The following is a 22,621-nucleotide window of genomic DNA, read 5'->3' as shown; positions in this document are numbered from 1 at the left end:
CCAAGCATGCTGTCATGTGCCTTTTACTGAGGAGTGGCTTCCGTCTGGCCACTCTACTATAAAGGCCTGATTGGCGGAGTGCTGCAGAGATGGTTGTCCTTCTGGAAGGTTCTCCCATCCCCACAGAGGAACTCTGGAGCTCTGTCAGAGTGACCATCGGGTCCTTGCTCACCTCCCTGACCAAGGCCCTTCTGCCCCGATTGCTCAGTTTGGCCAGTCGGCCAGCTCTAGGTAGAGTCTTGGTGGTTCCAAACTTCTTCCATTTAAGATTGATGGAGGCCAATGTGTTCTTGGGGACCTTCATTGCTGCAGACATGTTTTGGTACCCTTCCCCAGAGCTGTGCCTCGACACAATCCTGTCTCAGAGCTCTTCGTACAATTTCTTTGACCTCTAGGCTTGGGTTTTGCTCTAACATGCACTGTGAAGGATCTTATATAGACAGATGTCTGTGCCCTTCCACGTCATGTCCAATACATTTAATTAGAAACATCTCAAGGATGATCAATGGAAACAGGATTCACCTGTTTAAAAAAAAAAAAATATATATATATATATATATATATATATATATATATGCAAAGAAAATCTAAAAACCTGTTTTTGCTTTGTTATAATGGGGTATTGTATGTAGATTTAAGAGGGGAAAAAATATTTTATCCACTTCAGAATAAGGGTTGGAACGTAACAATATGTAGAAAAGGTCAAGGGGTCTGAATACTTTCCGAATGCACTGTATGTAGTGGTGTCATAATGTTATATGATGTAATGTTTTATATTTTGTTTTATATGTAATGTAAGTGCCTTAATGTATTTGGACGTCAGGAAGAGTCACTGCTGCTTTGGCTAATGGGGATCCCTAACAAATACAAATACAATGACACTCTTGAACAAGAGATTGCTTCATCTATGTGTAAGCTAAGTCACCCTTGATACAAGTTCCTGCTTAGCAACAGTGTAATGTGATGTACTACAAAGCAAAGGCCTGTGAGTAACATTACTGCGGTGGTGTAAAGTGCTTAAGTAAAAATATATTAAAGTACGAGTTAAGTAGTTTGTTGGACTTTACTATTCATATTTTTTTACTACTTTTACTTTTACTTCACTACATTACTAAAGAAAACAATGTATTTTTTACTCAATTCACACTGTCTGGTTTGCTTAATATAAGGAATTTTACATTAATTATATTTGTACTTTTACTGTTGATACTTAAGTATATTTTAGCAATTACATTTACTTGTAATACTTAAGTATGTTTAAAACCAAATACTTTTAGATTTTACTCAAGTAGTAATTTACTGGATGACTCACTCTTACTTGAGTCATTTTCTATTAAGGTATCTTTACTTTTACTCAAGTATGACATTTGAGTTTTTCCACCACTGTGTGACTGCAGGACTTGGTTGGTGTGAGAGCAGCCCTGTGGTGGTTACGATGTTGCAACTCTGAAGACTGTTTAAGGAAGCAAGAGATGGTACAATACGTCAGTCTGTGTTCTGGGACAGCTGTTGATGCACAGGCTTTCGCCATACTGGAGACGAAAATAAATGTCACATGAAACATGGCCAGTGATTAAGAAACAAATAATTGTACAATTTATATAGCCAATGTAATGACGTTCTTCGTTTGTCGAAAGAGAGTCGGACCGAAATGCAGCGTGTTGGTTACTCATGTTTTTTAATGAAACAAATGACGATTACATGAAAATACTGAGACAAATACAAAACGGAACGTGAAACCTAAGTACAGCCTATCTGGTGAAACTACACAGAGACAGGAACAATCACCCACGAAATACACAGTGAAACCCAAGCTACCTAAATACGGTTCCCTATCAGAGACAACAAGAATCACCTGACTCTGATTGAGAACCGCCTCAGGCAGCCAAACCTAAACTAAACACACCCCTAATCAACCACAATCCCAATGCCTACAAAAACCCCAATACGACAACACAATAACATAAACCCATGTCACACCCTGGCCTGACCAACTAATAAACTAAAACACAAAATACTAAGACCAAGGCGTGACAGCCAATGTGTATACTACAGAATGTTTACGTTTTAAAATGTATTTGACTGTTTTTTTATTGTATCCTTATATAATATGACTGGTCCAGAACAGTATGTTGTTGTACATTGTTTATTAGAGCCTCTATTTCCAGTTCTGAATGTAAGAAGTGCTGTTGCAGCATTAGGGCAGCATTGCTCACAGCCTCTCTGGGCATCCATCCACTGAGGTGAGACAAAACAGCAGCAGCAGCATCCATGGTGATGGTAAAGTGTAGTGTATCGCAGGGCAGCTCTCTAGGCCCTCTTTCGTTTTTTATTTTTACCAAGGACCTGCCATGTGTGTCCATGTATGCTTATGATTTACCCATATGTGCATCAGCAACCACAGCTAATGAGTCACTGAAACCCTTAACAAAGAGTTGCAGTCAGTTTTGGAATGGGTGGATAGTAATAAACTAGCCCTGAAAATATCTAAAACTAAGAGCATTGTATTTGGTACAAATCATTCCTTAAGTTCAAAACCTCAGCTGAATCTGGTGATGAATGGTGTGACTGTTGAACAAGTTGAGGAGATTAAATAACTTAGTGTTACCTTAGATTGTAAACAGTCATGGTCAAAACATATAGATTCAATGATTGTAAAGATGAGGAGATATCTGCCCGTAATAAAGAGTTGCTCTGCTTTTTTGACACCACACTCCACAAAGCAAGTCCTGCAGTCTCTAGTTTTATCTGATCTTGATTATTTTCCAGTCATGTGGTCAAGTGCTGCAAAGAAAGACCTAGTTAAGCTGCAGCTGGCCCAGAACAGAGAAGCACTTCTTGCTCTTCATTGTAATCAGAGGGCTAATATTAATACTATGCATTCTAGTCACTCTTGGCTAAGAGTTGAGGAAATTCCAGATTGTTTGCATAGTTAATTTACACACAGCACTGACACACACACACTTACCCCACCAGACATGCCACCAGGGGTCTTTTCACAGTCCCCAGGTCCAGAACAAATTCAAGGAAATGTACAGTATTATACAGAGCCATGAGTGCATGGAACTCCCTTCCATGTTATATAGCGCAAGTGAACAGCAAACCTGGTTTCAAAAAACAAATAAAGCAACACCTCATGGCACAACGCCTCTCCCCATGTGACCTACTTGTTGTGTGTATGTGCTTATAGATGCACACACACACTACATGTTAATGTTTTTAAATGGAAATGGTAATGTATTTTATCTGCAATGTATTTTCCGTTATTTGTCAGACCCCAGTAAGACTAGCTGTCACCATTGGTGTCGGTGAATGGGAATTGTAATAAATCAAATCAACTGGTGATGGTGTGAAAGCAGTGGGCTAGCTGTTTCACAAGAACACTCTCACCCATGCTCAGAAACACTGTACACAAATGGTTTCCTGAACCACTTCCAGCACTCTGCCATTCTGCCATTCAAGAGCATCAAAACAAATATATGGGAATCCATCCTTTAATATGAATAACATTGGTAATGGTAATTGATGTAGTTATATCCAGTCACTACAACTAGAGAGGGCTTAGAAGGATGAGGTCAGTGGTAGATAGTAGCTTGTTTACCTTGGACCTGTGTCTGGTACACCACAAAGTACTCGTCATTCCCACAGCTCTCAAACTCCTCGCCATGGCAGCGGTGCAGGCACAGGTCCTCATCTTCCATCTCATGGAGGGAGAAGTGGGGGGTGGGGAACCCACAGAGACACCTGTCTCCAGCTAGGACCGCTAGGGACAGCTCCTGGAGGAGAGGGAGCCCAGGGACATCAGAGAGATAAAGATGATGTATAGGCATATGATACACACACTCACACACTGTAAAAATAATCTAGTTGTTTCAACAAATTATTATTAAGTAAATAGTTCTACAGCCTTTTTTGTTTACTCAACTTTTCGGTCCATATGCTACCTGAACTTAAAATGTTTAGCTCTAATTTGAGAAAACTTAGGCAAAAACTCAGTAAATGTAAAATGATGTGTTTGCTCAACTTTTCTCACATGTTCATTCAACTATAAGGCTGTGGAACTGGTTGCACGCACACACACACACACGCATGCACGCGCACACACTCACACACACACACACACACACACACACACACACACACACACACACACACACACACACACACACACACACACACACACACACACACACACACAATGTTTTCAACTTACATATTCGACACACATTGACATCACATTGACGTCTTACATCAGCAGTTACTTAATAATAAATAGTTGAAACAACTAGTTTTTTTTTGTGTTTTTTTACAGTGGAAGCACTTGTAGGCACACATACACATGACATGTACGCACCCTCACATAACACAAATACACCTGCTCTCACTCAAACAGTACCAAGCAAACAGACATCACAATCTCACACATCACAATATGTACATTTCCCTCACCTTCTCCGTACACATGTCCACACACTTCTCCACTGACATGTTCTGGATGACAGCACTGATGGGCAGGGCCAGGGTGACGTTGTCAGGCCTGTGGAAGCACCCCTTAAAGATGGCACTCCCATCTGAACCAAGGACAAACACAATATACTAGATTAGTATCAACACATTTTCATGTGTGTTCTGACTGAACAAAGCTTTCAGTTTGACCCCTATAGTATAAACTGACCCCTCCCTTGGCCTCACTAGGAACCTAACACAAAGCATGAGGCCCTGACCCAGCAGTGGCCTGCCCTGAGCAGTTACCATCACATCAGGGACTGCCTGGCTCTCCTACACTGGCTGTCTCAACACCCTTTAGCCCCAAGCTGTCCCTATGGGCTACCACAGTGCACACACTGTAGAACAGTAAATAACAGGCCCAGCTATACTGTAGAACAGCAAATAACAGGCCCAGCCATACTGTAGAACAGCAAATAACAGGCCCAGCCATACTGTAGAACAGCAAATAACTGGCCCAGCCATACTGTAGAACAGCAAATAACAGGCTCAGTCATACTGTAGAACAGTAAATAACAGGCCCAGCCATACTGTAGAACAGCAAATGACAGGCTCAGTCATACTGTAGAACAGTACATAGCAGTCCCAGCCATACTGTAGAACAGCAAATAACAGGACCAACCATACTGTAGAAAAGCAAATAACAGGCCCAACCATACTGTAGAACAGTAAATAACAGGCCCAACCATACTGTAGAACAGTAAATAACAGGCCCAACCATACTGTAGAACAGTAAATAAAAGGCCCAACCATACTGTAGAACAGTAAATAATAGGACCAACCATACTGTAGAACAGTAAATAACAGGCCCAGCCATACTGTAGAACAGCAAATAACAGGCCCAACCATACTGTAGAACAGTAAATAACAGGCCCAGCCATACTGTAGAACAGTAAATAACAGGCCCAACCATACTGTAGAACAGCAAATAACAGGCCCAACCATACTGTAGAACAGCAAATAACAGGCCCAACCATACTGTAGAACAGCAAATAACAGGACCAATCATACTGTAGAACAGTAAATAACAGGCCCAACCATACTGTAGAACAGCAAATAACAGGACCAACCATACTGTAGAACAATAAATAACATGCCCAGCCATACTGTAGAACAGTAAATAACAGGCCATACTGTAGAACAGTAAATAACAGGACCAGCCATACTGTAGAACAGTAAATAACAGGCCCAGCCATACTGTAGAACAGTAAATAACAGGCCCAGCCATACTGTAGAACAGCAAATAACAGGCACATTGACACTCTCGCTCTCTCTGTCTCTCAGTTCAGCTATTCTCTGTTAAGTCCATCTTCCTCTATCTCCTCCGCCTGCCGTCTCACAAAAGACACCCTTTCCTTATTTGGTAATGAAAGGCTACATTGGCGCTTCCTCGGCTAGCGTGTCACTTAACTATAAATGATCAGCCCAGGGCCCCGAGAACTAGAGCACCTTTCTAACTGTATTAGGTCTGTGTGTCTTACTCATCATGGTAACATATCAGAGATGCAAATATTAAGCTGCATGAGTGCATGTATGTTAGCCTAGATCTAATGTGTGGGGAGACTACACATGATCTTTCTGATTCAGTATTACAAAAAGGTATATATAGAGATAGGGGAAAGGGACATTATAACTGGAAAGGAAAGGGTGAAAGAGAGGTAGGAGTTTTTACTCAGAAAATTGGGTCTTATGTCTCTACAAACGTTCTGCTGCTGATCAGAGGGGAAAATGGGAGGCTGCACTGTTTCCCAGACAACCGGATGATAACAGTCTGCAGTGCAGAGGACAACAGAGGGTAAAACATCCTCCCGTTTCCTCTTTTTTTCCTCTTTTGAAGAATGCAGCAGGGTTCTTGTCACATGATTACTGTGATCAGGGTCAGAGGTGTCAGAGCATGCTCAAACACATTTGAAAAAGAGCAATGCTCAGCCATCTGGAATATGCATGCTTCAGCAAACAGGAAAAAAGGAGAAATAACAACAATTACAGAACAGTGTTGTTATTTTAACCCTGAATATAAACAAGCTTGGAGCCACTTCCAAAATATATACTACCATAGATTGTGGATTGGTGTCTATGTGCTTATCGTTTAAGAGACCTAGGAGATAGTGGAAGTGGGGGAGGAGGAAGGGTTTGAGAGGGAGTAAAAGGAGAGGGAAGAGGTGCACCCTACCCTGTTGCCTCTGAACATCCTATCACACTTAACTACCCGTCCTACCCATAGACATTAATATCAGTACATAGCGATAACGCGGACATCATCCATGTATTCCTGTGGAAAACTCCTGATGGCGTATGAAGCCGGAAGTACTTGAATTTGAATTTTGCCATATTGCTGAATCATCCTGCCTGAGAGAGTCAATCGGATGCCTCCTCGTAGCCTGCCGGCCCGTGATTGGTCTACGTCAGCACGTGGTCCTGTGTCGATAAATGTAGTAGTATTTAATGAAATATCTAGATATGTATTGAACTTTAAAATAATTCACTGTGGGGATCAAACTTGATCATTTTAGAGTCCAACACGGCTGTCTCGATTTTTTTTATTTAGCCCTTTGGTGATCGTAGGCTTTCTAGGGCAGACCAGGGTTTTTGTTCTCACAAAACGAGAGCCGTGTCAAAGTGAAAAACACGGCTCGCTGGGCTAGGTACAGTGCCTTGTGAAAGTATTCGGCCCCCTTGAACTTTGCGACCTTTTGCCACATTTCAGGCTTCAAACATAAAGATATAAAACTGTATTTTTTTTGAAGAATCAACAACAAGTGGGACACAATCATGAAGTGGAACGACATTTATTGCATATTTCAAACTTTTTTAACAAATCAAAAACTGAAAAATTGGGCGTGAAAAATTATTCTGCCCCCTTAAGTTAATACTTTGTAGTGCCACCTTTTGCTGCGATTACAGCTGTAAGTCGCTTGGGGTATGTCTCTATCAGTTTTGCACATCGAGAGACTGACATTTTTTCCCATTCCTCCTTGCAAAACAGCTCGAGCTCAGTGAGGTTGGATGGAGAGCATTTGTGAACAGCAGTTTTCAGTTCTTTCCACAGATTCTCGATTGGATTCAGGTCTGGACTTTGACTTGGCCATTCTAACACCTGGATATGTTTATTTTTGAACCATTCCATTGTAGATTTTGCTTTATGTTTTGGGTCATTGTCTTGTTGGAAGACAAATGGTGTGTTCAAGGTGATGAGCTGTGTTGCTTTTACGCCAAATATAACGTTTTGCATTGTTGCCAAAAAGTTCAATTTTGGTTTCATCTGACCAGAGCACCTTCTTCCACATGTTTGGTGTGTCTCCCAGGTGGCTTGTGGCAAACTTTAAACGACACTTTTTATGGATATCTTTAAGAAATGGCTTTCTTCTTGCCACTCTTCCATAAAGGCCAGATTGGTGCAATATACGACTGATTGTTGTCCTATGGACAGAGTCTCCCACCTCAGCTGTAGATCTCTGCAGTTCATCCAGAGTGATCATGGGCCTCTTGGCTGCAACTTGATCAGTCTTCTCCTTGTATGAGCTGAAAGTTTAGAGGGACGGCCAGATCTTGGTAGATTTGCAGTGGTCTGATACTCCTTCCATTTCAATATTATCGCTTGCACAGTGCTCCTTGGGACGTTTAAAGCTTGGGAAATGTTTTTGTATCCAAATCTGGCTTTAAACTTCTTCACAACAGTATCTCGGACCTGCCTGGTGTGTTCCTTGTTCTTCATGATGCTCTCTGCGCTTTTAACGGACCTCTGAGACTATCACAGTGCAGGTGCATTTATACGGAGACTTGATTACACACAGGTGGATTGTATTTATCATCATTAGTCATTTAGGTCAACATTGGATCATTCAGAGATCCTCACTGAACTTCTGGAGAGAGTTTGCTGCACTGAAAGTAAAAGGGGCTGAATAATTTTGCACGCCCAATTTTTCAGTTTTTGATTTGTTAAAAAAGTTTGAAATATCCAATAAATGTCATTCCACTTCATGATTGTGTCCCACTTGTTGTTGATTCTTCACAAAAAAATACAGTTTTATATCTTTATGTTTGAAGCCTGAAATGTGGCAAAAGGTCGCAAAGTTCAAGGGGGCCGAATACTTTTGCAAGGCACTGTAGCACAGCTCTTTGGGGGAAAAGTAAACAACTAAACCGGGTTGCACCCGACCCCGGAAAAAGTATTCACCGTCAAACCACCAAAAACGAAATATTTTCTTAGCATCATTTATTAGCATTGATTGCAAAACAGTGCCAGGGACTGTGTAGAATCCTTTCAAGTATCTACTTTGCAGTTAGTTAACCTATAATGTTTTTTTTGCATTTTAGCCTATAATATGAGGTAGAAGTCAGTCATGTTGAAAGAGAACAGCACTGTGGTATGATTGCCTGGCTGCTCCTATCAGTACCCCTCTGTTTGTCATTGTGTGGGGTGCACCATGCCCCCTAAGTGGAGTAACCATGCCCAGGTGGAGTGTGGTGATAGGTGGTTAAAGCTCACAGTGGCGCGCTGACTCCTGGCTCAGCTCCAGTCTGTAGATGGACAGGCGATTGGCCCCTCCACACAGGTTGCCCTTGTCGCCCTTACACTGCATGATGCATTCACTCTCAGAGGCGTTGGGGGCCTGGATCTTGTGGCCACAGTAGCACTCCGCCCCAAACTCTAGGCCTGAATACAGGTATCCCCTGGTGAAAGGAAAACAGAGGGGGTTAACATGTTAATATCATCAATAATGGGGGGGGGGATCACGTGACCCTTGATCAAGGTGGCCGCATGAACTGACAGCTCCGCACAAGTAATTTCCAATTCTTATTCTTATGTTAAACCCCATTAGCTTTAGTAAAAAAAGCCATGGTGGTTACAAAAGTCGACATTACATCTGACATTTTTGCGCTGACTCGAGCAATAGCAGCGGAAAAAGCCTCAGAGAAACAACTAGCTTCAGAAAAAGCTAGCGCCATTAGCCAGGAGCATGACGACCATCCCTTCCCGAGGCCCAACAACTGCCAACCTACTCCTCTGTCGAAGACATCCTTTTTGAGCTGAGATCCAAACATACAGAACTCAACATCAAACTCAGCTCAGTGTGATAGGGGACAAAGTGACAACCCTGGAAAATGCCTTGCCTGACATCAACAACAAGATAGCCATCAACGTAGGGTGCCTGGATTAGCCAGATTTGGGAATACAATCATTGGAAAACTCAATGGCAGATGCAGTGAAAACAAGAGCATATGCTGAAAAGGAAACAGAGCATCTGGAAGAGAAAATCAGAGGACCTGGAAAATAGGGGGTGAAGGAATAACTGTTCTAATAACCCTGTCCGAAAAAGAAGAGGGAAACATGTCACTGATCCGCTACCTACAACACAACCCCCCAGAATGGCTCCACCAGTCCACCGACAGGCCCATAGAACTGGAGAGAGCTCACCAAGCACTGAGGCCCCCACCAGCAGCCAGACAACCACCGCGCCCAATCGTCATACGTTTCCTGAGATTTCACTGACAAGGAAAGAGTGCTACAGGTGGTGAAAATCAACACCATTACAGTGTAAAACGCAAAACTCACCTTGCATCAAGACCTGTCCGCTGGAATACGTCGAAAGCGCAGAGAGTTTGACGAGGTGAAGAAACACTTCATTAACCGAGGCATCTTCAGGTGATTCAAATACCCAAACGAGTTCAAGATTTTTCACCAATGAGCCATATCACACTTCAAAACTCCTGAAGAGGCAAATAGGTTTTTGAAGGACAATCCTGGCCACTGAGAAACAGACCAATGACTAAAAGCGATTACTGTTATTACTATTGGAGGTGAGACAACATATCTGCCATCCAATAACCCAGCCACCCGGTGAAATGTAATTTTAGCAGTCTATTTATTATTTTTTGGGGCTGCGTGAGGGATAGGGATAAGTCTGCCGGCCCAGAAGGCATTCCTAGCCTGACCTAGACCCTGGGTCTCGACCCCGCCCTGTGCAACTGGGTCCTGGACTTCCTGACGGGTCGCCCCCAGGTGGTGAGCGTGGGAAACAACATCTCCACCCCGGCTGATCCTCAACACTGGGGCCCCACAAGGGTGTGTTCACAGCCCTCTCCTGTACTCCCTGTCCACATCGATGGGACAGTAGTGGAGAAGGTGGAGAGTTTTAAGTTCCTCGGTGTACACATCACGGACAAACTGAATTAGTCCACCCACACAGACAGCGTGGTGAAGAAGGCGCAACATCACCTCTTCAACCTCAGTAGGCTGAAGAAATTCGGCTTGTCACCAAAAACAAACTTTTACAGATGCACAATCGAGAGCATCCTGTCGGGATGTATCACCGCCTGGTATGGCAACTGTACCACGCACAACCGTAAGGCTCTCCAGAGGGTAGTGAGGTCTGCACAACGCATCACCGGGGGCAAACTACCTGCCCACAGGACACCTACACCACCCGATGTCACAGGAAGGCCAAAAAGATCATCAAGGACAATAACCACCCGAGCCACTGCCTGTTCACCCCGCTATCATCCAGAAGGCGAGGTCAGTACAGGTGCATCAAAGCTGGGACCGAGAGACTGAAAAACAGCTTCTCTCTCAAGGCCATCAGACTGTTAAACAGCCATCCATCATTAACATTGAGTGGTTTCTGCCAACAGACTCAATCTCTAGCCACTTTAATAATTGGATATAATAAATGTATCACTCGTCACTTAAACAATGTCACTTTATATGTTTACATACCCTACATTACTCATCTCATGTGTATTTTCTGTACCCTGTACCATCTACTGCATCTGCCTATGCCGTTCGGCCATTGCTCATCCATATATTTACATGTACATATTCTTAATCATTCATTTACACTACATTTTTAGATTACTTGTTAGATATTACTGTACGGTCGGAACTAGAGGCACAAGCATTTACCTACACTCGCATTAACATCTGCTAACCATGTGTATGCGACCAATAAAACCCATAGCACTTTCGAGTGGCTAGATGTTCTTTACCATTCGGCCATCAGATTTGTCACCAATGCTCCTTATAGGACACATCACTGCACTCTATACTCCTCTGAAAATTGGTCATCTCTGTATACCCATCACAAGAACTACTGGTTTATTTAAATTTATATTTTTTTTTAACCCTCATAGGCCTCACTCCCCCCTATCTGAGATACCTACTGCAGCCCTCGTCCTCCACATACAACATCCGTTCTACCAGTCACATTCTGTTAAAGGTCCCCAAAGCACACATATCCCTGGGTTGCTCCTCTTTTCAGTTCACTGCAGATAGCGACTGGAACGAGCTGCAAAAAAACACTCAAACTGGACCATTTTTATCTCTTCATTCAAAGACTCAATCATGGACACTCTTACTGACTGTGGTGGCTGCTTTGCGTGATGTATTGTTCTCTACCCTCTTGCCCTTTGTGCTGTTGTCTGTGCCCAATAATGTTTGTACCATGTGTCACAGGCCGGATCATGGCCTGTGGCTAAAAGGAGGGGACACGAACAACAGGTATAGGCCATTCAAAAAGGTTCTTTATTATAAACCAAAAACTATTAACTTTAAACAAAGAAAAGTGAATCTGTGTGTGTGAATTTGACTGAGTGAAAACTACGTAAAACTACAAAGGAACAAACAAACCAGGATCATACCTGGAGGAGCAGAGAGAGGGAGACAAGAGTGGTTAGGTGAAGCAGTTTAAATACCCTGAGCCCAGGTGGCTCCAATCACTAACGACCCACCTCTGCTTGCAGGAGGAACCACCCTTACAATACAGAGGAGGGGCAGTGACATGTTTTGTGCTGCTGCCATGTTGTGCTGCTGCCATGTTGTGCTGCTGCCATGTTGTGTTGCTACCATGTTGTTGTCATGTTGTGTTGCTACCATGCTGTGTTTTCATGTGTTGCTGCCATGCTATGTTGTTGTCTAAGGTCTCTCTTTATGTAGTGATGTATGTATGTGTTTTATCCTATATTTTTGTCCTATATGGTTTTATTTTTTCAATCCCTCGTCCCCGCAGGAAGCCTTTTGCCTTCTGGAAGGCCATCATTGTAAATAAAAAGTTTTTCTTAGCTGACTTGCCTAGTTAAATAAAGGTTTGTCCGCCTTCGCTTTGACCTCTGTAAAACATCCCGAGGTCAAAGACCTGGAAATTCAACACCTCCATGTTTATGAAACAAAGCATTCCATTCATTGGTCACTAAATGGATAGACAACTACTGTACTCACAAAGACAAGAAAGACTCTCCTGTTTCTCCGGCCACAATGTGGGATGCTGCCAAAGCCACATTAAGAGGTCATCGAATTGCATATGTTGCCTCCTCGAAAAAGCAATGGAAGCACACATGTTAGATCTTGAGAGGGAGCTGGAACGTTGCGAAAAAGTACATGAACAATCCCCAGACAGCACCTCCTGGAGTCAACCTAAAACAGCCAAAGTCAACCTAACAGTGTTGCTCGTCCTACCGGCCCATAAGCTTGCTGGATTTCGACTACAGCATAATTACCAAATTGCTCGCCAAAGACTAAACACTCTTCTTTCCAAAATAACAAAAACGTACCAAACTAGATTTACTAGAGACAGGTACTCTTCTGATTACTTTCGCCGTCTTTTTGATATTATAGATCAAGTAAACGCACAGAAGAACCTGTCCTGCTGGCTTCACTGGATGCTGAGAAGGCGTTCAACAGGATGGACTGGAGCTTTCTGTTCTCAGTCTTAGAAAGGTTCAATATGGACCCAAACTTTATTAAAGGATGCTCGCTGTCCCCTCTGCTCTACTTATTGGGTGCGGAGCCTTTAGTGGAGTTGATAAGGAGCAATCCAAGTATTATGGATGTTTATGCAGGCGGTCTTCAGCACAAGATTTCACTCCACGTGGAAAATGTCTTGCTCTACATATCCCACATCCTGAGAAATCAAGAGGACAAGTACATTAGAGTGTCTAGTTTGAGAAACAGACGCCTCACAAGTCCTCAACTGGCAGCTTCATTAAATAGTACCTGCAAAACACCATTCTCAACGTCAACAGTGAAGAGGCAACTCCGGGATGCTGGCCTTCTAGGCAGAGTTCCTCTGTCTAGTGTCTGTGTTGTTTTGCCCATCTTAATCTTTTCTTTTTATTGGCCTGTCTGAGATATGGCCTTTTCTTTGCAACAGCATCCCGGAGTCGCCTCTTCACTGTTGACATTGAGACTGGTGTTTTGCAGGTACTATTTAATAAAGCTGACAGTCGAGGACTTGTGAGGCGTCTGTTTCTCAAACTAGACACTCCAGTGTACTTGTCCTCTTGCTCAGTCGTGCACCAGTGCCTCCCACTCCTCTTTCTATTCTGGTTAGAGCCCGTTTGCACTTTTCTGTGAAGGGAGAAGTACACAGCCTTGTACAAGATCTTCAGTTTCCTGGCAATTTCTTGCATGGAATAGCCTTCATTTCTCAGAACAAAAATAGACTGACGAGTTTCAGACAAAAATTTGTTTCTTGCCATTTTGAGCCTGTAATCGAACCCACAAATGCTGACGCTCCAGATACTCAACTAGTCTAAAGATGGCCAGTTTTATTGATTCTTTAATTAACACAACAGTTTTCAGCTGTGCTAACATAATTGCAAATGGGTTTTCTAATGATCAATTAGCCTTTTAAAATGATAAACTTGGATTAACTAACACAACGTGCCATTGGAACACAGGTGTGATGGTTGCTGGTAATGGGCCTCTGACATTTAGGAAGATATTCCATATAACATCTGCCGTTTCCAGCTACAACAGTCATTTACATTTACATTAACAATGTCTACACTGTATTTCTGATCAACTTGTTATGTTATTTTAATGGTTAAAAAACGTGCTTTTCTTGAAAAAAACAAGGCCATTTCGAAGTGATGACAAACCTTTGAACGGTAGTGTAATGTATATGCATGTGTTTTGGAGTTGTAGAGAGTACTGTACTTCTGCACACAAAATATTAGATTACAGTTTGATATGACCCTGTGTCTCTATCTTCAGAATGCTCAGCAGGGATTTGTTCTTGATCCAGACAAAGAAAATGTGTTTATGACTATCACATACTTTGCTAAAAAATGTATTATCTAGTGTGAGCTTCTAATTCCTCCCCTACATTTAAAATGTGGATTTTAAAAGCTCACTTATGACCTCAGCAAGAGACAGCCCAGGTCTAATGGACTCTGGTCTCCACTATTCAACTATATTTTAAACTGGACAGAGTGAATGGGGTGATTAAGGAAATGTGTGTATATAAAGTACATGCTGTGTAAGATGCTGTAAAACTAATTATCTGCTTGTTGTCTCAGCAAAAGCTGGAAATAGCTAACATGATCACAGATAGTGTTGCTGCAAATGTGATGTTTTTTTTAAGTAAAAAAATATTTATGTCTGCTACATATGTTTGTTTGATGATTGAAAAATAAGAAAACTTAATAAAACTATATCATCAATAATAACAGAGAGGCTCTGTCTCACACAATAATATTCTGCATTGGTTGCAACATGATAAGAAATAAAAATGTCCCTACAGCAGCAATACTCTCAGTGCTTCTAGTACTGCCTGACAATCTGTAAGCATCTCGTCTCACCTACTGCAGTCTGCAATGTCTGACCAGAGGTAAGTGGTTTTGTATTTCCGAACTCGATTATGCGTGCAGTAGCAAGACACACATCAGCCTCTCTCTCAGCAGCTCTCTCTGCAGTCAGTCCAGTAATAGGGTGATTGACTCATAGACAGTCAGCTGGGTAACTAGCAGTAACCTCACTCGCCCTCTTCAAGATGAAGAGAGCCCTCTGGGTGTACAAGGGTGGGACCAGAGAGAGATTGCATGCATTAATACTGCACCAAGACACCAGAGCTTTTTAAAGAAATACTTTTTCCAGGGTGATGCTGATTACGAAGTCCATGCAGAGTACAATATTCTGGAAGGCTCTATCCATCAAACGCACATGGCCTGTATACTCCTTGGGGTACAGTAACCTGGCAGTGGCACATGAGAGATGCATACTTGATTCCTCTGAGTTCTTTAGAATGCCAATAGATGGCCAACACTACACAGCCTTTACACAAAAAATGCTGGGTTTGTTAGGATGACCCAACTGCTGGGCTGCAGACATTGGGTCACTTAATTTGGTTGTTTTATTTTAAATCAGCAAAGTTGGGTTGTGGATGCTGGAGTATTGTTACTGAGTTATTGAGATATGGCCCAGCGGGTTAGATCAGAAGACCAGAGGTGTGGCTTAGTAGGGGCATGGCTTTCAGATAGCTATTTTTGGCCACCAGTGAGAGTAAATGTAATTCTGTTGTGTTGTATTGTTATCACATGTTAAGGTTGAACACTGAAACTTTTATAGCTTTAATGAAGCTTACACACGTGTATGAGTTCCTTAAGAGCCTATGCATTTCCCAGTGTTGGGATAGTTACCACTTTGTTACAATATGTTATTACTATGTTATTAAGGTTTTATTGGAATATGTAATGTGAAAAAACATTAAAGGAAAACAAAAATTTGCACTGTACAACTTAACATGATGACATTTACGCTCACTGGTGGCCAAGAAATAACTATATAAAAGCCACGGACCCTGATAGTGCATGACTCCTGAAAATAACCTATGGATTACATTTTTTAAAAAGCTGCTCGGTCAACCCAGCATGAAAATGAATACAAATCCAATTCATGGTTAAATTAATAAACTATTAAAGGCCCAATGCATTAATTTTGTGTGAGGATAAAAAAAAAATGTACTCAATAATACCCTGAACAAAAACATAAATGCAACATGCAAAGTGTTGGTCCCATGTTTAAAAGATCACATAAATTTTCCATATGCACACAAAGCTTATTTATCTCAGATTTTGTTAACAAATTTGGTTACATCCCTGTTGTCATGATGTTGCTCTGTTCTCTCTCTACTCTACAGATTGGATTCTTGGAAAGCCCTTTGTTAACATAGAGAAAGTCTGGTAACATCAAAATGTTGGGAACGGAACCATATTTCAGTAATCCAACCAGATGAAAATATTCATTGGTACTTAAAGAGTATGATGCCAGATCAGTTGTCATCGGAGACATTATTACTGACGATAGGACGACATAAACTGTATCTTGGAAAGTCAGATTCACATGGAATTGTTGTGCAATTTAAATGTTTAAATATGAAACAATTTGTGAAAAGATTCAATGTAATTCTACCTTCCAAATGAGAGAATTGTTTTCAAAAGTGAACTATGCTCACTCAGTGTCCCCGCCCAAGTGAACAGGCATTGGTTGTGAACTATAAAGCACACCCTTCTCTCCCCCACTACAAAAGCCCATTTACGAAAGTCAACCTAGTGTTCCCGATGACATGAGGACTGCTGTCCATACGTTTAAAAGGGCTAATATCAACTACAGAACTAAGCCAACCTCAGCATGAGCTCTGGTTGCGAATGGTTGAACGACTACAACCTAACGAAATTAACATTGTGTTCCAGAGGACGTGAGGACAGCTGTCCATACGTTTAAAAGGGCTAATTTCAACGTGGAGGTGACGATCAACACGCTGGAAGCATGACCTTCGACTATACCAGCCAGAATATAGCATGTGCTTATAGTATGGCAACTTGGTATGAACTTTGAACTCTTATTCACTAAAGAAGTGATATACATCCTAGATGTCAAGTCAGCAGCAGCTGTAAACGTGGGCTATGAAAGGACAAACAATCTCTTCAGAAAGACAGGGTACTACAACGTATACGTTCTACCACGCGACGACGGTACTACAATGTATCCGTTCTACCACAAGACATTTTCTTCAAAGGACAAGGGAGATCTCTGCTGGGCAACCCAGCCTTCCATCTTTGACCAATCTATCGAAGCGCAGATCAGAGTAAATATTTCTTGCATTTTCCATTTCCAAATGGGCGGTTATTTAGAATGCATAAGATTCTGTATTTACGATAGCATAGCTTCATAAGGTCCGATAGAGACCCAATCCAGTCTTCCCACGCTTCATTCAAACCCAACCCCCTTTCTTTGTGTGACCAGCTGTCATATCGGTTCCGTTCGCTAGGGACGTTTTCTTGTAAGACATAATTAGTAATCAATGTATGATCCATCCTGTGTACAGTATATGTAATTCTGAGTGATTATTTAGGTATTTAGTAAATAGTTAAACCAAATTTTGCATTGCTGATTCAACTGGTTAGCCAGGTTTTGTGAAGATAACCAAGACTTTTACGATGTTCAGATGAGACTGAATAAGTTAACGATTGATAATTGACTGCTATTGATATAAAATATTACCAGGTCTTTAAGAGTTTATTCAAAAGACAACAGCTCTATAAACCTCCTTCCGTGGTGCCCCGACTTCCTAGTTAATTACATTTACATGATTAGTTTAATAAGTTAATATTAATTACAGAGAATTGATTTGATAAAATGGCATGTCATATATCACTTAATCCATAGTAAAGACACAACACTGTTAGTGAGCGTTTCTCCTATGTCAAAAATAATCCATCCACCTGACAGGTGTGGCATATCAAGGAGCTGATTAAACAGCATGAACATTACACATGTGCACCTTATGCTGGGGACAATAAAAGGCCACTCTAAAATGTGCAGTTTTGTCACACAAAACCATTTGGAATTTGGCAGTACGTCCAACTGACCTCCCAAACGCAGACCACGTGTAACAATGCCAGCCCCGGACCTCCACATCTGGCATCTTCACCTGTGGGGTCGTCTGAGACCAGCGCAACCAAAGAATTTCTGCATAAACTGTCAGAAACCATCTTAGGGAAGCTCATCTGCGTGCTCGTCGTCCTCACCAGGGTCTTACCCTGACTGCAGTTGGGCGTCGTAACCAACGTCAGTGATTGCAGTCAGTGTGTCGCAGTCAGCGTGTATGGTGTTGTGTGGGCAAGAAGTTTGCTGATGTCAACATTGTGAACAGAGTGCCCCATGGTGAAGGTGGGGTTATGGTATGGGCTGGGCTGGCATAAGCTATGGACAACGAACGCAATTACATTTTATTGATGACAATTTGAATGCACAGAGATACCAAGATGAGATCCTAAGGCCCATTGTTGTGCCATTCATCCACCGCCATCACCTTATGTTTCAGCATAATAATGCACCTCCCCATGTCGCAAGGATCTGTACACAATTCCTGGAACTGAACATGTCCCAGTTCTTCCATGGCCTGCATACTCACCAGACATGTCACCAATTGAGCATGTTTGGGATGCTCTGGATTGTATAACAGCATGTCCCAGTTCCCACCAATAACTATCAACTTCACACAGCCATTGATGAGGAGTGGGACAACATTCCACAGGCCACAATAAAGAGCCTGATCAACTGTATGCGAAGGAGATGTGTCTCACGGCAGGAATGGTGGTCACACCAGATACCGACTGGTTGTCTGACCCACGTCCCTACCTTTGTTTTTAAGGTATCTGTGACCAAAAGATGCATATCTGTATTCCGAGTCATGTGAAATCCATAGGTTAGGGCCTAATGAATTTATTTTAATTGACTGATTTCCTCATAAGAACAGTAACTCAGTAACATCTTTGAAATTGTTACATGTTGTGTTTATATATTTTTTCAGTGTAAATAATATATTTTTTTATTCAGATTTTTCAGGGGGTGCCGCAGCATCCTTAGCACCTCTACTTCCCACAGCTATGAATTTGTCTGCGTATGAGCAGCCTGCTCTGGGAGGGGTTGGAGTACAGAGAAAGAGAGAGGAGCAGAAGAGGAAGATGAAAACATGCTCTCTACTTCTCCTCTCTTTCTTCTCTCGATGTCCTCCTCTCGCTGTCCTCCTCTCTTTCTCTAGTAATGGAATGCATTGGGCTGAGCCATTGGGAGAATGAGAGGGACAGTAGAAGGCAAGGTGGACCGGGAGAAATAGATGACTTGAAGAAGAGATGATAAGAGGAGGCAAAGAGAGAGAGAAATCGAGAGAGAGAGAGAAATCGAGAAAGAGAGAGAAAGAGAGAGAAATAGAGAAAGGGAGAAAGAAAGAGAGAGAGAAAGAGAGGGAGAAATAATGTGGAAAAAAGTATAGAGACTACAGGTATGGAGAGCTAATGTGAAGGAGAAGGAGAGAGGGAGAGGGTGAGAGAGTATGATAGCTGGCACAAGGCCCTATATCCATTAGACAGGACTAATTTCATTCTGCCAGACATGTTAATCTACTACACACTGATCAGGTACACAACCTTTACTCCTCACTCCCACCTTGTGACTGTGTGTGTTTGTATATGTGTGTATGCGTGCCTGCGTGAGTGTGTGTGTTTGTATATGTGTATATGCGTGCCTGCGTGAGTGTGTGTGTTTGTATATGTGTATATGCGTGCCTGCGTGAGTGTGTGTGTTTGTATATGTGTATATGCGTGCCTGCGTGAGTGTGTGTGTTTGTATATGTGTATATGCGTGCCTGCATGAGTGTGTGTGTTTGTATATGTGTATATGCGTGCCTGCGTGAGTGTGTGTGTTTGTATATGTGTATATGCGTGCCTGTCTGAGTGTGTGTGTTTGTATATGTGTATATGCGTGCCTGCATGAGTGTGTGTGTTTGTATATGTGTATATGCGTGCCTGCGTGAGTGTATGTGTTTGTATATGTGTATATGTGTGCCTGCGTGAGTGTGTGTGTTTGTATATGTGTATATGCGTGCCTGCGTGAGTGTGTGTGTGTTTGTATATGTGTATATGCGTGCCTGCGTGAGTGTGTGTGTTTGTATATGTGTATATGCGTGCCGTGAGTGTGTGTGTTTGTATATGTGTATATGCGTGCCTGCGTGAGTGTGTGTTTGTATATGTGTATATGCGTGCCTGCGTGAGTGTGTGTGTTTGTATATGTGTATATGCGTGCTTGCGTGAGTGTGTGTGTTTGTATATGTGTATATGCGTGCCTGCGTGAGTGTGTGTGTTTGTATATGTGTATATGCGTGCCTGCGTGAGTGTGTGTGTTTGTATATGTGTATATGCGTGCCTGCGTGAGTGTGTGTTTGTATATGTGTATATGCGTGCCTGCGTGAGTGTGTGTTTGTATATGTGTATATGCGTGCTTGCGTGAGTGTGTGTTTGAAACATAAGCATTTTTATCCTGTCATTCCTCAGCCAAACAGTTACAGTAGTAACCACCAATGAATTTAGAAGTAGCAAGGACAGTAAGCACACTAGAGGACATTTGATTGCTTGTTATGTCTTTGTACTGAATCGTCGTGTTTGTGAGTTTTTATATTCCCAGGCCTACCTTTCAGCACAGTTGTCCTGGCAACGGAAGACCGTCATTTTCTTGTAGTCGAAAAAGGACACTCCCCTAAGTGCTCTTTTCGCTGTGTCGTCGATATAGCAGCCGATGTACTTCGCTGTAAGAGAGAAAAATATAACATTTCTGATAATAAATCAAATATGCACAATTCAAGCAGACCAATGAATATTATAGGAGACAAGGGAGAGAGGCAATAATACTGTTTGAAATAGCACATGTTTTGTTTAGCATGGAATTCCATAGTTTATGTGAGTAAAACATGCACATTTAGTACATTTCAAAAGGTAATTGCTTATTATTACAGCCATGGTCAATTCTGTAGAGACATTCTATAAATCAGTAAACAACTTTTAAGTAAAATCCCAAATCATCAATTTGATCCATACAGTGAAGACATATTGAAGGGCAATGTTTCTGCTCAAGGAATCAACACCAGACCAGCATGTTGATTTATTTATAAAGACACACAACTCCTTCTAGTGGCCTGCTACTGCAATGGCACTCAGTACACTTCCTCCCTGACTTATTTGAAGTGAGTATTGAGGGAGGGAGGGATGTCCTTCTGCAGTGGGACTGGTTGATCCTTCCACACTTCCTTCCTGCTCTGTCTGTGAGATAGCATGCTGGGTAGACCAATCCAAAACCCTCACCATCTGTCCCCTGGGGGGTTGAACAATACACATCCTAACCCACCACATTACTGTAATTGTAATGGTCTAAAAGGCAGTAGAGCGGCAGCATGTGGTGCTCTGTAGGACCTTGCAGTAATCTTCCTCCCAGACATAGCAGCAGAGTGGACTGATCACTAATCTGCTTTATGACAAAGGGAAGCAGTGATTTAGCTCAACTGAACTGCACTTCAGTGGGGCTGCCCTTCCACCTTCCGTTTTTGTGCTGAGTTTATTAAATTAAATAATCCGATCAGCAGCCACACAAGGAAGCAGATATACTATATCTATCTGCAAGTTGTGATGTAAGCACAGTCATGTGGCAAGAAGATTAACAACAGACACAAATGTGAAGTCTATACTGTACGAACAAATACTGTGTACACAGATGTAAGGCAGGAGTGTAGGGAGTGTAGGGACATAACTCAGCCACCTGTATAGAGTTTTATTCAGGGCTGTGATGATAGTTAAAGTAGGCATCTCTCTAAATCAGAAGATCTGGTGTTGACAGGTGATGGATAGTGGTTCCATTTCAAACAGCTTTGTTTTTTCCTCTCGATTTCCCAAACAAATAACAGACATGTCAGAAACAATCTGCCTCTCTGAGTTTGTCACCATAGTATGAGCTTATTGTCTCCCCTCTTGTATCAGGTTATTATCTTATCATAATCCTATTATAATATTATTGTCACGCCTTGGTCTTAGTATTTTGTGTTTTAGTTTATTAGTTGGTCAGGCCAGGGTGTGACATGGGTTTATTGTTTGTTGTATTCTTAGTGGGGTTTTTTAGTTATTGGGATTGTAGCTGATTAGGGGTGTGTGTTACATAGGTTTGGCTGCCTGAGGTGGTTCTCAATCAGAGTCAGGTGATTCTCGTTGTCTCTGATTGGGAACCGTATTTAGGTAGCCTGGGTTTCGCTTTGTATTTCGTGGGTGATTGTTCCTGTCTCTGTGTAGTGTTCACCAGATAGGCTGTAATAGGTTTCACGTTCCGTTTTGTTGTTTTGTATTTATTAGTTATTTCATGTATAGTTCCGTTGTTTGTTTCACTAATAAACATGAGTAACCAACACGCTGCATTTCGGTCCGACTTTCTTGCGACAAACGAAGAACGTCGTTACAATTATTATAATCTTATATAATAATCTTATTATTATTATATACTATACAGTAATGTTCTCGC

General features: G+C 41.9%; 1 protein-coding gene across 3 annotated transcripts in view; it reads right to left on the bottom strand.

The window, feature by feature from the left end:
* The window catches only part of LOC135542289 (sialate:O-sulfotransferase 2-like), an 89,793-nt gene that overhangs the window by 11,047 nt on the left and 56,125 nt on the right, over positions 1–22,621 (bottom strand). For all 3 annotated transcript variants that reach the window (XM_064969154.1, XM_064969164.1, XM_064969173.1), the window contains 4 exons: positions 20,753–20,867; positions 8,996–9,180; positions 4,450–4,571; positions 3,602–3,776 (listed from right to left, as the gene is read on the bottom strand). In XM_064969154.1, coding sequence (XP_064825226.1) covers positions 3,602–3,776; positions 4,450–4,571; positions 8,996–9,180; positions 20,753–20,867 — 597 coding nt within the window. The remainder of the gene's footprint in view (positions 1–3,601; positions 3,777–4,449; positions 4,572–8,995; positions 9,181–20,752; positions 20,868–22,621) is intronic.

Source organism: Oncorhynchus masou, chromosome 1 (assembly GCF_036934945.1).
Source record: "Oncorhynchus masou masou isolate Uvic2021 chromosome 1, UVic_Omas_1.1, whole genome shotgun sequence".
Taxonomy (NCBI): domain Eukaryota; kingdom Metazoa; phylum Chordata; class Actinopteri; order Salmoniformes; family Salmonidae; genus Oncorhynchus; species Oncorhynchus masou.
This window is presented reverse-complemented; position numbering and strand designations above follow the sequence as displayed.